The sequence below is a fragment of the Mugil cephalus genome, chromosome 6, assembly GCF_022458985.1.
Source record: "Mugil cephalus isolate CIBA_MC_2020 chromosome 6, CIBA_Mcephalus_1.1, whole genome shotgun sequence".
NCBI lineage: Eukaryota > Metazoa > Chordata > Actinopteri > Mugiliformes > Mugilidae > Mugil > Mugil cephalus.
In genome coordinates this window covers 23299506-23313985 of record NC_061775.1, presented here as the reverse complement: position 1 = coordinate 23313985, position 14480 = coordinate 23299506, and the positions used below count along the sequence as shown (strand labels likewise).

Below are 14480 nucleotides of genomic sequence, written 5' to 3'. Positions count from 1 at the left end.
CCGGTGTGGTCTTCTGCTGCTGTAGCTCATCTTCTTCAAGGTTGGACGTGTTGTGCGTTGAGAGATGGTATTCTGCTGTAAACCCTAGAGATGGTTGTGCGTGAAAATCCCAGTAGATCAGCAGTTTCTGAAAAACTGAGACCAGCCCAACACCAACAATCATACCACATTCAAAGACACTTAAATCCCTTTTCTTCCCCATTCTGATGCTCGGTTTGAACTTCAGCAAGTTGTCTTGATCACCTCTACATGCCTAAATGCATTGAATTGCAGCCATGTGATTGGCTGATCAGCTATTTGTGAGCAGGTGTACATGATAAAGTGGCAAGTGAGCATATCCAGCAACAAACAGCAAAGCTAAAGGAAAGACTTGTTTGAGTTCCTTGAAGTTGCTCCACCACTGAAAATACCAATTCAAGAAAACAACAGTTTTTCCAGTTTATTTTGGCTTTGTGTTAAGAGATCAGTTGCAAAAACCTTTCCTCTGTGGCATCACTAGGTCAAATATTTTATCCTCTCCCCACCCTTCCCTCCTGGGGAGACAGGTCGCTTGGACATTCCACCGACACAGTATTGTGTATTTTGGCGAATAGCAGTAAAAAGGGTTAAGCTAATCTCTCGGTGGTTGAAAGTCACGCAGTTGTGCAGTGGCAGCATGGAGGGGGGTGACTCCAGGATGCTGGGACTCACTTCTCGAGGTGTCATGGGCCTAATTAAACGAAACATCTGTGAAGGGAGGTGCCCACTTGAAAACCCCAATGATGTGCTGCATACTGCCTACTGTCATTGGCTAGGCTAGTTAGCTGTTGTCTTGGTTGCTAGCTGCTAGCTGACTGCTAGCCTGCTGGTCAGTTTTCAGTTGGTCTGGGCTTCTACATGTCTTTTGCCCCGGATCTTGGCACAAGGGATTGTAACATCTTATCCTGTGTATTAATGAATTAATCCACAAGGGAAATTATTTGGGCACAGTAGCTTAGTTGCACATAAAAGAAACACTCTTGAAAATCACAAAAAAAGTCAACAGAAAGATAAAATAAAAGAAGAAGAAGAAGAAGAATTATCTAATAAAATAAAACAGAAAGCAGTGTAATCAAAATATGTGCAGAATTAGCATGATGATCCAATTGTTTGGTCAATTGCATAGCAACAGTGGCATGGATCGTGTCCGCTGAGGGAAGGATGTAAACTCCAAAACCCAGGAGCGTGTTTCCATCCGCCCAGTGTGTCCGTGCCGAAGCCGGGCACAGACACACTTCTCACAACACACTCCCTCTGGGTCCCAACAAGCGCACACTGTCCAAACATTTTGCTGCCAAAGACCTCACGTTACCCGTGAAACTAATAGTTCACCCGTCTCACTTCGCTGTCTGTGCAGGTTCTCATCAAGGCCGTGGTAACGTCCATCAAATAATGCTGTACACTGTAGCTTTGTTTTTTGTTTTTTTAATCAGTGTTTTTGTTAAATATGAAATATTAATCTGCTAATACACTGAATTAACTTGGCTAACATAACACTGTCAGTGTGAACATATGATACTAGATTTAACTGAGCCACTGGGGATTTTGACCAGAGTACTGACCATCGTTTGAGAAACATAAACATGTTTTTAGTTATGGGAGTGGCATTGATAGTATTTGTTGGTCAGTGCACCACTCAAAATCTATGTGGTGGATTGCATACGGAGATAAAATGCTGACATTCACATTAATTTAAAAGATTTATTACCGAGTATGTGAGCACTTGTGAGAAAACGTCAGAGAATCACCAAAGTAAGACGCCTTCGAGGAACCTTGGATACCCCTACCACAGCTGTAGCTGTAGAAACCTCACAACGTTGACTGGAAACGCCTGTTGAAAGCCAAAGTTAGTAGGAATCTTTTCTGTTGATTGTTAAAATGGAATAAAACAGAATATAATGAAGTTACAGAGGACTCTGCGCTGACTGGTTTGAAGAACGGATTCATGACTGATGATGACCTGGATGACCTTCCATTTGTACCAGTCAATAAATTCAAAGTGCAAAAGAAACTAAAACTCAGATTAACTCTCATTACTCATCCCTTGCCTGAACCAGTTTCCTGTGGTTTTCCTGTGGTTCCGGGACAGCCAGTCCCACCCGAAACGTGGGCTCCGTGTGTGTCCAGGACTATATATGGGATCCAAAACACTTGACGTTAAACAGGAATTCCTGAGGACATAGTGAAGACTTACTCACCTGTAACACTCTGAGTCACCGTGTGAGTCTGGGAGGTTATCGTCACGTCTTCTGAAGGGCGTCTTTTTTTTCCAGTGTATAACACAAGTGTGTCTTCAAGAGGACAAGAGTTCTCTGGAATTATAACCAACCAACATTATGTAATTTTAGATTCTGGTCTTCAGACACTGTATTATATGTTATGAGCTTAAACAAATGGCTTAAATAGTTAAAGTTAGAACACAATTAAATGAAGAGTCACAGCAAAGTAAACAGCAAATAATAAGTACAGAGAAATATACACTGATCAGCCACAACATTATGACCGGACGGAAGAAGTGAATAACATTGACCGTCTTGTGACAATTCAATCTTTTGCTGGGAAACTTTTGGGACAATTCATACAACTTTTTTCATTGTTTACTACATTTTCTAGGAAAAACAGTATCACAATAGTAAGAATATTGGCGTATATATTAATGAAAAAGCAAGGAGCATTGATTAAAATGATTTAACAGATAAACAGATTACAGATAAATTCACCACAAAATAATAATAATATTTTAATAACTTACGACAGCGAAGTGATCTTGTGTTGCTTTTTTTGACTAGGTTTAAATAAATAGTGGTTGTGACACTGGAATATTTCACACGATATGAACAAACATCTGGAACCAGTTAAATCCCGCCACGCAAATAAAATGCCACCAAACTGGAACCATAATAATCCATAACTTACCAGCTGTTTCCATCCACAGAGCTGTGTGGGCTCATCACCTTGTGCTCATGAAAGGAAAAAGGAAGCAGTAAAAGCTTTAGAACGGTGCGTAATAGCTGCTGGCCTTGTAAAATGCACCATAAAAAGGGCAATCAATAGAGTCTCTGTGTGTTTCTCGCTCAGCATTTCTTCTCTAATATTTGACACTCAGAGTTTAACTAGATGGAGCTCTGTCACAAATGAATGCAAACACGCAGGTCACAAGCAAACACATTAAGGACAACACCGTCAAGATGCAAGTCGGCATTTGATCCGTTTAATTTCAATTCCATGGTAAATAAAAGACTTTCCAGTAAGTGACACACGAGGGAAAATATTTACAAATTTGTACATCAATTCAGTATAAAGATACTGACACTTTACACAGCAAGCGTTCATACACAGTCGAAACACAAATCGATCCTCAGCTACAAGCGGAGCCAAACAAAGGTACATTTATGTCAGTGACATGGAAACAGAGTATTTACAGGGTTTGTTCACGTGCTTTGGGAATATGTACAAAGAATCTATGACAACACGTTGACCACGGTGTCAGATGGAGTCGACTCTCTCCTCTCAAAGGATGAACAGATAAATCTGACGGGTGGACGGTTTATTTCATCTCACCTGGAAGACAAAACAATAACAATTATAAGTACATGCATGCATTTTTCTGCAAATATCTGATTTGAGAGTGTGCCACCTCTCAGAAGAATCCGTGGTAACTTTTGTTATCACTAATTTTCCACCATTTCTTGTGTGCAGTATATTTGACAGTGGTGCTACAATCAGCCTGAGCAAATCTTGACTCAAATCCCAATTAAGATGAGGAATATTGTAAACACTGTACCATCTTAACACCAGCATCAATGTTTATATCATAGTTTTTTTATATTATTAGACTTTTATATACATTTATACACATATACTGTTTAGTAAGTGGAGTTAGCATTGCTGATGTTAGCATTAAAGTAAAGCCCCGGTATCATCCTCCAGGTCTGAGCGATGAAGCCCATGTTAAAGTGCAACAAACTGCAGTTCATCGAGTGGCCACTTGAGGCTGTACTGCAAAAGTGAGCAAATCCCCATAGACCCCCATGTTAAAAAGCCCAACTTTACAGCCTTATTAAACGTGTTTACAGCCTGGTACAAACAACGATTTTTGGTCCCAATAGTTTATTCTCTAACTCTTTAGTTTATTTTTTTTTTTATTAAGGTTTAAAATTCTGCATAATTAAGGGAATTCCCACTTTGAGTGACAGGTGGTATCCGAAAGTAGGCAGAGTAAAGCTCATCCCACATGGCGACCACGGTCTATGTCCACTTCAGCGCTTCATTTTTGAGGTTCAGAATCCAGTGGGTTTGGTATATATACAGTCAATGGTAAAGCCTCTCAGAGAGATCAGCATGCTTATTACGCATGAACCATTAAAAAAAGCGTCAAGACAAAGTTTCAAACTCCTTTTTTTTTCTCTTTCCCTCTACAGATTATATGCAGCCTTTCTATAAACACTAATCAGATAAACAAACGCTCTAAGAGAAAGTTTACCGTTGGAGTTCTGGCGACGCCAGCTCCTCCCACGGGGATGCTCCATTTAGGTGGCGTCTGTCTGTCCTGCTGCACCGTTCCCTGTACGGCAGGAACTTTGGGAGGACCAGGGGGCACCTGCAACACAGATTCATTCTATATCAGACTCATAACAGCACGTTGAGCTTTTTTTTTTCTTTTCTGGCTGTGCACGAAACACCTACGCCGTGTATCTGTGGAGTCGGGATCGGACGGGTTGATTTGTGAACTAATGACTCATCCTCAAATGTTGTTTTCATTCGCTATCTCGCTTTTCCATCCTTCCTGCTACTGCAGCCCCCAAATTCCTACCAGTGTCCCCAGTCTACCTCACCTCAGCAAGATGACGGGTTTAAAAGATCAGAGGAGGATGGATCTCTTATGCTCAGATGGCTTTTGGCATTATTTGGTGACTAGATCGAATCCTTCATATAATAATCAACATTGTCTCAATGATGTGGAAGAAGCTTTGAAACCATTCACTTCTTCACACAACGTGTGTTATTTATTTCACCTTAGCACCGTCGATCGTTCGCTTGAGGCCCTCGATAATGTCGTCTTTCAGGGTCAGACTGTCTTCCTGTAGTTTCTTCTCGTCTCTCAGTCGGTTCTGCTCCAAGATTAATTTCTCCACCTAAAAAAACGAATCAATAAATAAAAGTGAATGCTGTTATATTCCCTTTCACCGTGTGATCGAGAAGACAGGAGGAGAAACCCGCTTTCCACCCACACAGATCTCATCTACCTGGTCGTCGTGAGTCTTTTGCTTCTCCTGTAGCTCTCTGGCAGCCTCGGCGGCCGCCTCGCGGCTTTTGCGCGTACACTCCTGCAGGTCGGAGGTCAGATGCGCCTTTTCCACCTCCAGTCGACTGGACAGGGATTGGATCTCGGCCACCTGGAAGAAAGACAAAATATTTCCGTGAAATTGTGTAAATGTTGTGCCGTGGGTTTCCTTCTACATGATGTATTTGTCCTCTCAGACGCTGGAGCAGTACGGAGCGATACAGGAAGAACCAGGTTAAGTTTAACTGCACCAAACGTGTTCCCATGTGGTGCCCTTACGTAACTGTACCTGTTTTCTGTTTATCCTGTGTCTATTTCCGTCTGAATGATGGCAATGTTTGTCAGAGTTGGTTTTCCTCTGCGTCACCCCGGGGAACGTGCTGTGCCGCTGGTGGACGACCGGACTCTACCGAACCCGCTCCCATAGGTTTACTCTGAACGTGGCTGCGCACCAAACACCATCAGCGACGTTCTCAGCGACGGAGCTCTTTACAATTCAAGACGACTATCGTGAACCGCTTCACTGCAGCGTTTGTCAAGTCTTTTTGGGGGTTGAATTCAACTGAAGAATAAAAGTTTCCTTGTGCACAATCAGCTGTTGAGGGCTATGATCTGAGGCTGAATCAGGAATATGCCCTGGCCATTTTTTTAAGCTTATAACACGTAATAAATTAACTTTTGGAATTTGGAATTACAGGTTGCAAAAGACTCACTAGAACCCACTATACTACTAAGGGTCTTTCTTTTAACATATGCTCCTCCATCCATATTACTGCACCTTATAATTTATCCTTCCTATGTATATAGTGTATATTTACTTCTATTACTATTTCTTGTAGATTTGTTCACCTGAAAATCTTGGCATTCTTTTAAGAGCATGGTTTTTAATTGTGTTTTTTTTTTTTTAATCTGCAACTGAGCCACCAAGCAATTTCCCTTATGGATCAATAAAGTCTATTCAAATATAAATCCATATAAGTTACTTTTTGAGTTCTTTAAGTTCTTTTTTATATATAAAAACCTGTCAAGATTTCCTCGTATTCTTAAGGAGCTAAATATTTTGAGCTCGGATCGGTTCACGATAATATTAAATTCTTAAATAACCAGGATGCTAACATGCTTATTGACCTGGTGATTAATCTCAGGGTTGGATTTGTGACAATGTTTACGCCTCTACTTGAGAGAATTGCAAAGTAGATATTTCTGCATCTGTGTTAAAAAAACAAACAAAAAAAAAAAAAAAAAAAAACAATTAAGACCAGAAAGGTAAGTTTGATTCATTTCTCTCTGGAACTGTTGTGGTTGGACTTGTGCCTGCAGGAAAATAACGGACGGCCCAGAGTGACGATAAGAACCAGCGGCAAAACAAACGATGGTTTTTGACCTCTCGGGGAGGCGCTTTATCGAGATGAAATATTGCTTTTAGGAGTAGCGCCACATATTTGCTGAGGTCGTGTGTTTTCGTTGCCCTGCGCGGTGCTGCTGTATCAGCACAGACACAGACTTCACCTCTGCTTTGACCCTGAGTTCGCCTCACAGGACGTCTGTTTCTTTAGTCTCATTTATCAGGAGTGATGCAGTGGATGGACTTCCTCCCTTGAGAAACTGGTTTCCCACTCAGCTTTGGAATATTCCAAAGGTCTTGAAGGAATTTTTTGAATTAGGCTCGTTTAGGCTGGGGTGAAACCCATAACCGTAAATAGTAAATGACTTACTTTACTAGTTAAACTTTACCCACTTTATCCAGTACCACCTCTGGAAGCTTTTACTTGTAATACTTTATGTACATTTTGCTTATATTACCATCACTGCGGTATTTTTTTTTTTGCCACTCAAAATATTCGGCATGCACACACCTTGTTGCCCACGTTGTCCAGATACAGCTGGAACTTATTCTCCACCTCTGTGGACAGGTTGGTACAGCTGTTCCTTATCTTGTCCATTTGCTCCTGCTGCCTCTGGCAGGTGAGGTGAAACGTCGGCTGTTGTTGAAACAGGGTGTTGATCCGGTTCAGGAAGCTCTTGGTGACCTCCTGGATCCCGTCCAAAGAATGCGTAAAGTCCTCTTTGCACTTCCTGATTGAGAGAAAATCGACTTTAACGGGTGTATGTTTGATATTTCCAGTAGCGGTAAACGCGTGGCGACCAGGCGGACGGACGGTACCTGGTGTTGGCGGCGAGCTGCTCCCTCACCATGGTGTTCTCCCGGCGCAGGGCGATGGCCTCCTGGTTGAACTTGTCTCTGTCTTTAATGGCGCTGTCTCGCTCCTGGCTCATGTACTGAACCTTCTGGGTGAAGTTTGAGTGGAGGAGTTTTATCATAGCATCCTGCTGAGAGTTGACGAACGTCAAAGATTTCAAATCATCTGGAGAGATGGGAGGAAAATAAAAATTACAGCTATTATTAAAACTTGACTTTTAGACACACATACGAATAAATCTTGGTTTGTAATCATCTGTCCAGCTCCTGGTGACTTGTAATCAAATACCCGATCTCCAATCAACCGCTAGTGTGCATATATAAATCATAAATTATAAAGGTGTGTAATCTGTCAGTTCATTTATATATAATTTATGATTTATATATAAAGCATGCATTTTTTACACATAAGCGTAAGAGTCAGTCTTTCTAAAAGTGTGGTACGTACTACAACAAGTGCTGGACCCCACAGGAGATGGTATGTTTGGAACGGTACGACGGAGGACGCTCATTCTCTCACAGGTAGTCTGCAAATGAAAAGATTTACACCATTAACGTTTTGTTACAATGGGGAAAATGCAACCTGCATGGTTCCAGTCTTCAAACACAACGCTGCACACCTTCACCACCTCTACTCACCAGCTTCACTTTCAGCGCCTGCTCCGTGGCGTTGGTCTCGTTCTTCAGCTTTTCCATCTCTTTCTCCAGAGCCGTTTTCTCGGCCGTGCGAGCCCCCAGCTGTGCTGTCAGGTCGCCCTTCTCCTTCCTCAGCTGGATGTTGTTCGCACTCAGCTTGTTGAAGCTCAGCTCCAGATCCTTCAGAATCACAATCAGTCGTCATCGCTACATTTTACAGCACCAGACACAACCGAATGCGCAAATAAACCTAGCCACGAAATATTTTTCACAAACACGTTGATTTTCATTACATATTTTGTGTTTGATTTTCCATTTTCTTTTCTTTTTAATTCTTCATTTAAGTTGTGGGGCTAGAATAAGTCACCGACCTTGACCCTCTTCTCCTCCGCAGACTTCTCTGGCTGACCATAGATGAGGAAGAGCACCAGGCTGACGATGATGAGAGACTGGATGAGAGAGGAAAAGAAGAAGATGATCCTCATGTAGTAGCCGCAGCTCTTCCCCTTGGATCTGTGCATGGGATCCCTGGAGGCCAGGCCAAGCTTGGCCCGGGAGTAGCTGGAGTTGTACATGACTGGTGGGGGTGAAATGTTTGCAGCTGGTTTCGGGAAGATCTACACAGGAATGGAGTTGGGATCAAAAAAATTGAAAAAAAAAAAAAAATAAAAATCCACAAGGATTCCTTGTCTGATCTGATCTTCTCCGCAGAACAGATGCGCCGAGACGTTCAGGCAGATCCCTGTCGAGGTGAAGTGGGAGAAGTCCAACCCGGTGCGAGGCGTTTACTTCTCAGTCTCCGTGCCCACACTGAAGGAACATACAGGCAGAGATGGATGTAAACAGTGACCCTTAGGTGTGGAGAGGGGCCATGTTTATAAATGGTGCTGGAGGCACACACTTCCATCCTGACCAGGCCCTCCCCTCCTCCCCTAACCCTCCCCTCCCCTCCCTGGGCGACCTCTGTCACAGTGCAGCCTCCTGTCGCACCGCTGCCAAAGTTATCCCAATTTTTCCATTGATGAAACTGAAGGACGTAGCCGGGATAGTAGTTGAAGTTTAAAAATTCTGCCAGACATGTTTCCAGACACAAGAAAATAAAATAAACTCCTACTTCACTGTAGCGTCCATTTTCACAGTATGTTCTGCACCAGAAGTATTAAGTAGAAGCACCTAATTGCTAAATGCGCTGATTTTGCATTCAGTTCCTGATTAATTAAGATTTTAACGTTGTACTTGGTCAAGGTAGAACAAATGTTTACAACAAAATCAACTGGGTTTTGTGTCTTTTTACTGCTGATTATTCTAGTGAAAGGTTTTAGCGATCAGAAATACTTTCAGTTCAGTTTGAGTGCCCACACTGGATCAGGTTTGTGACTCAAAGAAACTAGAGGGATAATAAGTAGGCTACTGAACAAATACATTTTGCACAAATCCTTTAATAATGCATAATCTATTTAAGTTACCATATTCCTAATATAAATCGTTGACCTTTTAAGTGTATGTAGTGAACAGACTCGTGAGTAAAAATACTGAAGGTCTTAGTTATTTTCCACCGATGCCTACGTGAGACACTAAAAAATGAAGGAAGCGTTCAATCCATCAGCGCCTCGTTTGTGTGGAGCCACTACAGACCGTCACAAGACTCATATTTCTCTGGAGGTGGGTGCACAATGCAAACCATGTAGGGAGTAAAAGCAGAAAATGCCAAACAAACAAAAAAAAAATTCCAGCATATCCTGTTCAAAGTGAGCACGGAAAAGAGTCATGGCAGTGGAGGAGTGAAAGATGGAAAACAATAGGGACCTGTCATTCTTCAGGGATGAGGGAATAACAAATTCTCCCTGTGGTACAGACGCTCTGGACCCCCCCTCCACCCCCACCCACCTCCACCCACCTCCGCTGCTATCTGCGTCGATGACGTGAGGAACAGTCAGGTCTGCTGGGGAAGGGTGTGAAAGGGGAAAGGTCCTCTGTGCCTGAGGTTTTCCTGCTCCCCATTGTCTCCCCTGACAACCCCTCTTCACTGAAAACACGACTAATTTATGAACGCTAAGAGTGACAGAATGTGAGGAGTCCGGACAGAGGCGTTAGATAACTTCTGCACAAAAACAGGAAACCGAACGGTTTAAAGGCGGCGGTAGAAAACCCTCTCAAGATAACACACGACACATCTTCAGGGCGGCAGGAAAATGTATATCTCGACCGCTTCGGCAATATTTCTGCCAAAGATAGATAAGGGACGTTATTTACAACGTCTGCTTAATCATGCTGTCACAGGGCGATTATAGACACTGACGTTGATAAATTACGCAGAAAAGATTAGCAAATTACCCTTAAGCATCAATTAAGTCACCTAGAATATTAGGTGCAGTACTTATAATTAGGAAACTCTCTCAAGCTTCGTTCAGACCACACATCTGTCCAACAATATTCGGACTTGGTCTGGTCCATTTAGACATCAGCTCCTAGACGATGCCTCCTAAGAAGGAGTTTGCTGCCATCTCCTGACAAAAACGCAAAAGGCACCAATAAAAAAAATAATAATAAAAACATGCCTCTTATTTTTTTTTTTAATACCCAAAAAGCTAATCTGTACAATGTGTTTCAAGTGCAGCTACACTGATACTGATGATGAGTACGAGGAGCCTCTTCTACAATCAAATGGCCTCACAGTCAAGGAAAAGAAAACCATAAACCAGCTCAGATCTACCGTCCAGTTCTACATTCATCAATCCTCTGTGAAACCTCACGACACATGGATTAAAATCGATTATAAAATAATAATAAAAAAAAACACATTAAAAATAACAACACAGGCATCCAAGGTGGAAGTTTCCAACTAAGAAGAAAAGGAGATGTACGATAAGTTCAGTAAAGTTTGGTGCTTCTTTTTTTTTTTTTTTTTTTTATTCTTTCCTTATCCAGTTGTTCTATTAGTGTCCTGCTCCTGGACTCTCGAGACGATTATGTCACCCTTTCTGAGAGACGTCCAACAATTTTACTGCTAAATGATCCACTGGATCATTTTATTACTTCCCCAGCCCTGAACAATTCACGAGTCATTCATTCTTCTTTGGACACAAAGGGTATTAAATTATTTACTGTAACCATTTTTTTTTCTTCTTTTACTAAACTGGCTAAATATTCCACTGAATCATTACTCTACAGTAGTTAATGAAAAATAATAAAAAAAACAAACAATGATAATGTGAAAAGGCTCCATTTCCTGATAAACTAGTGAGTGTGTGTGTGTGTTTGTGTGAGAGAAGCAGGGCCTTTTAAGTTTGTCCCAGCTCTAGACAGTCGCTTCAATGTCCTGGGGGTCGTCGCCCTCCAATAAGCTGTACGATGCGTGACTCTGGAAAGGTCTTTGCAAAGGATGAGCCAGAAGTTTGGCCATGCAGTTGTGCAGCTCGATGGCGGGTCCGCTCAGGGAAACCTCAAAGCGATAGCACATGCCCTTCGAGTCCAGGTTACAGAACGACGTGTAGTTGTCCTGGAGAAAAGGTACATGTCAAACAGTAGGAATGGAAAACTAAATCTATTATCTCATCACGTTGAAGCGGAATTTGAACTAATGCTTGGTAGGACGGAAAGACTAACACTTTTTTTTGTTTTAGTTATCTAAAAAAGTGTAGTAGTGAGCCAAAATAATGCATACGTCATGGAGAATCAGTCTTCATCATCAGCTACTCACCCTCCAGCTGGTCTCATCTCCTTGCTCGTCCACTCCGTTGTGCAAATAGACCACGTCAAAGAAAAAATACGGAGACTGCAACATTTTCTGTGGAAAAACATGAGAAGAAACAAGACAATGACTTAAATGTATAATCAGCTCTAAGCTGGAGGACTAGAAACACTGTAACAGAAAAGACATTGAGGGAATTTATGTGCATTACATTAAAACAATTTTATATTTACAAAAAGTAAATACAAATCTTGGTCAGTTAAAATGATCTGGACAGCTAATTAAATACTTTTTCTGAAAGGATTTTATTTTGTCAGAACAGAGCTCTGTTTCATACTCAAGTTGAATGTTCTAATTAGATCTCATGGATCTTGAGGTTATATGACAATGTAAGCGGTGGCTTCCTTCATCCTCTTCTCAAACCTGCACTTTGTCACTTCATTACTGTTTGTTTTGATGGTTGCGTTTGTTTGAGACAGATAACAATCAAATCAAATTTATATTTTAGTTGCTTTTCCTTAAACTGGAACTTATAGAAGTACTTACGCTAACAGCTTCAGAGGGGTTGAACTGTAGCTGCCCTGCATGTCGGCTGTAAATGAGCACGGTCCGAACCACATACGGAGGAGGGATGGTCTGAACGTTCTCCATCAACGGCAGCTCGATCTTCTGACGACTGAAGACACAAAAGAAAATACCTCAGTCTGAACATTTTTGGACCCTTTAACATACTTCACAAAACACAAATATGTTAAAAGTCAATCTGTACTCACATGACGTTGAGGAGATCTTCCAGGTCTAATAAAGGGAAGTTAAGGTTAAAAGTCTAAAACATCTAGAATTTACCATTTTCACAAAAAAAAGTGCTCAATGGTTCATTTTATAGTGAAAAGATACTGAAAGACTCGCACACGTTGGTCTCCAGGTCGTACAAGCAGCTGCACAGCTCTCTGGGATCAGAGGTGAAGCCTGACAGCTGAGACACAGATTATATTGGTTTAGTCAATTCAACTCATACAAAAAAAAAAAAGTCACAACTTCAGCTTCATTACAATCACGTTTCTTGTATGACTTTACTTTTTTTAAATGCTTCTTGTACTCACCCACAGGGCGTCGTCGTTGACGACAACCAGAGCAAACTCGTGCCGTTTGTCAATCTTGTGTTTTGTTCTGACAAACATCTCAATCATCTTCTGGGATATGTTCAGAGCATTCGTTTTAGATCTAACGTGAGAAAAGGGAGTTCAATTGGGCAGTGATGAAAAAACATTATCACTGGAGAATGAAAGTTTACTGTGCAGCTTCCTTACCCATTAAAAGACTCCAACTTTGGCAAAGACATCTCTTCAGAAAGATCTAAGCAGATAATCTGTCAAAATGAATACAAAACTATTAATATAATCCGCATAGTCCGTATATTATATGTCCATGTGTCAGTGGACCTACCACTTTCTCTGGGCAGTTGACGCGAGGAACTTTGAGCTGGTACTCTGCTGGTGGAGGGACGGAGGCTGTGAGTGTGGGTTGCTGCTGCGTGGGCTTCGGCCTCTCTTTAGCCGTCACAGCAGCAGTGGACAGTGGAACCGTGGCCCCGGCTGCGGCCGCCACAACCGTAGGAGCAACAGGGGCCACGACCTGAGCTGCTGCTGCTGCCGAGACTGTCGTGGTGGTGGAGCTCGGAGGACTGTCGCTGGTCGAGGCCTCGCCCTCGCCCTCCACGCGACTTCCCACAGCAGGCTGGGATATGCTGGAGTTACTGTTGCCCCCGAGGCTGCCCGTGCTGCTCCGACGGTCCTCGGCGCCTTCGGGGTTGGATCGGGTCCGAGGTCGGAGCTCCACCAGACGCTCCTCTCCATCTGCTGGACCAGGCTCTGGCGTCTCCATGGATACACGGGATGCTAATAAAGTGGAATTAGTTTGGAAGCTTGATTTCCTTAATATTTAAATGCGAATATGATTAAATTCAAACTGAGCCAACAACTTGAATTGAAAATGATGATAAGAAAATCCTAAACAAGGTGTTTGTTTATACTTTTTATGGATTGTTCTGACAGTATAATGCACAAGGAAGGTGCATGACTCTCAGATTTACGACAGCCCCCTTCCCAACTATCTTTATTAGCTGAATTATATTATTTCAGAGATTTTACAGACACATCCCAGTAGACGATGCACACAAGGATATAGTTAAAGCTGCAAAAGACAGATAAAATCATACCCGTGTAAGCCTAGATTTCAGTTTCTAGATGACTAGAATAATAACACCTGTGTTTTAATAGATTATTCATTAGTAAATGTTTCGATCAATTCGTCCAGAAAGCCTGGCAGGTGCCAAACAAACAGTTTAAGCTGTAAAGGCTGGAGGAAGGTGATGTTTGGTGACAGCGCAGCAGCAACTTTAGCTGTTAGCATTAGTTAGCTTTAACTAAACTTACGTCAAATCCCTCGTGAAGTGTAAAAGTATTACGTTTGAATAAAGAATAAACTTACGTGACTTGTAACAACGACACGCCGACGATTTACAAAACGTAAACACTCATTAATAATTGCAAAAATGTTTTTAAAGGCGAGCTATCATCTGTTTTGAACAGACAACTTCCTTACCGGAAATGATACAACCCGGAACTACCGCGCCGCATGGCACTGTGGGT

The 14480-nt window shown here is 42.0% G+C and overlaps 2 protein-coding genes across 3 annotated transcripts; both read right to left on the bottom strand.

Annotated features, from left to right (window-relative positions):
- Positions 1–3215: 3215 nt before the first annotated feature.
- On the bottom strand, positions 3216–9074 carry plvapb (plasmalemma vesicle associated protein b). The gene is made up of 9 exons (XM_047586766.1): positions 8510–9074; positions 8142–8318; positions 7951–8029; positions 7467–7668; positions 7159–7378; positions 5265–5414; positions 5034–5153; positions 4502–4618; positions 3216–3579 (listed from the first exon to the last, which is right to left on the bottom strand). Exons 1-9 carry the CDS (start codon positions 8711–8713, stop codon positions 3571–3573), a joined length of 1278 nt encoding a protein of 425 aa, XP_047442722.1. The 5' UTR covers positions 8714–9074; the 3' UTR covers positions 3216–3570.
- Positions 9075–9561: 487 nt separating this feature from the next.
- Positions 9562–14472, bottom strand: babam1 (BRISC and BRCA1 A complex member 1). Of its 2 annotated transcripts, none has more exons than XM_047586767.1 (9): positions 14320–14472; positions 13276–13727; positions 13140–13198; positions 12933–13053; positions 12727–12805; positions 12603–12627; positions 12376–12505; positions 11839–11925; positions 9562–11637 (listed from the first exon to the last, which is right to left on the bottom strand). In XM_047586767.1, the coding sequence occupies exons 2-9, from the start codon at positions 13711–13713 to the stop codon at positions 11437–11439; spliced, it is 1140 nt and encodes a 379-aa protein (XP_047442723.1). In that variant the 5' UTR covers positions 13714–13727; positions 14320–14472; the 3' UTR covers positions 9562–11436. The 2 variants fall into 2 exon arrangements, with proteins under 2 accessions (XP_047442723.1, XP_047442724.1); XM_047586768.1 differs by having other exon boundaries at positions 14434–14468.
- Positions 14473–14480: the final 8 nt, after the last annotated feature.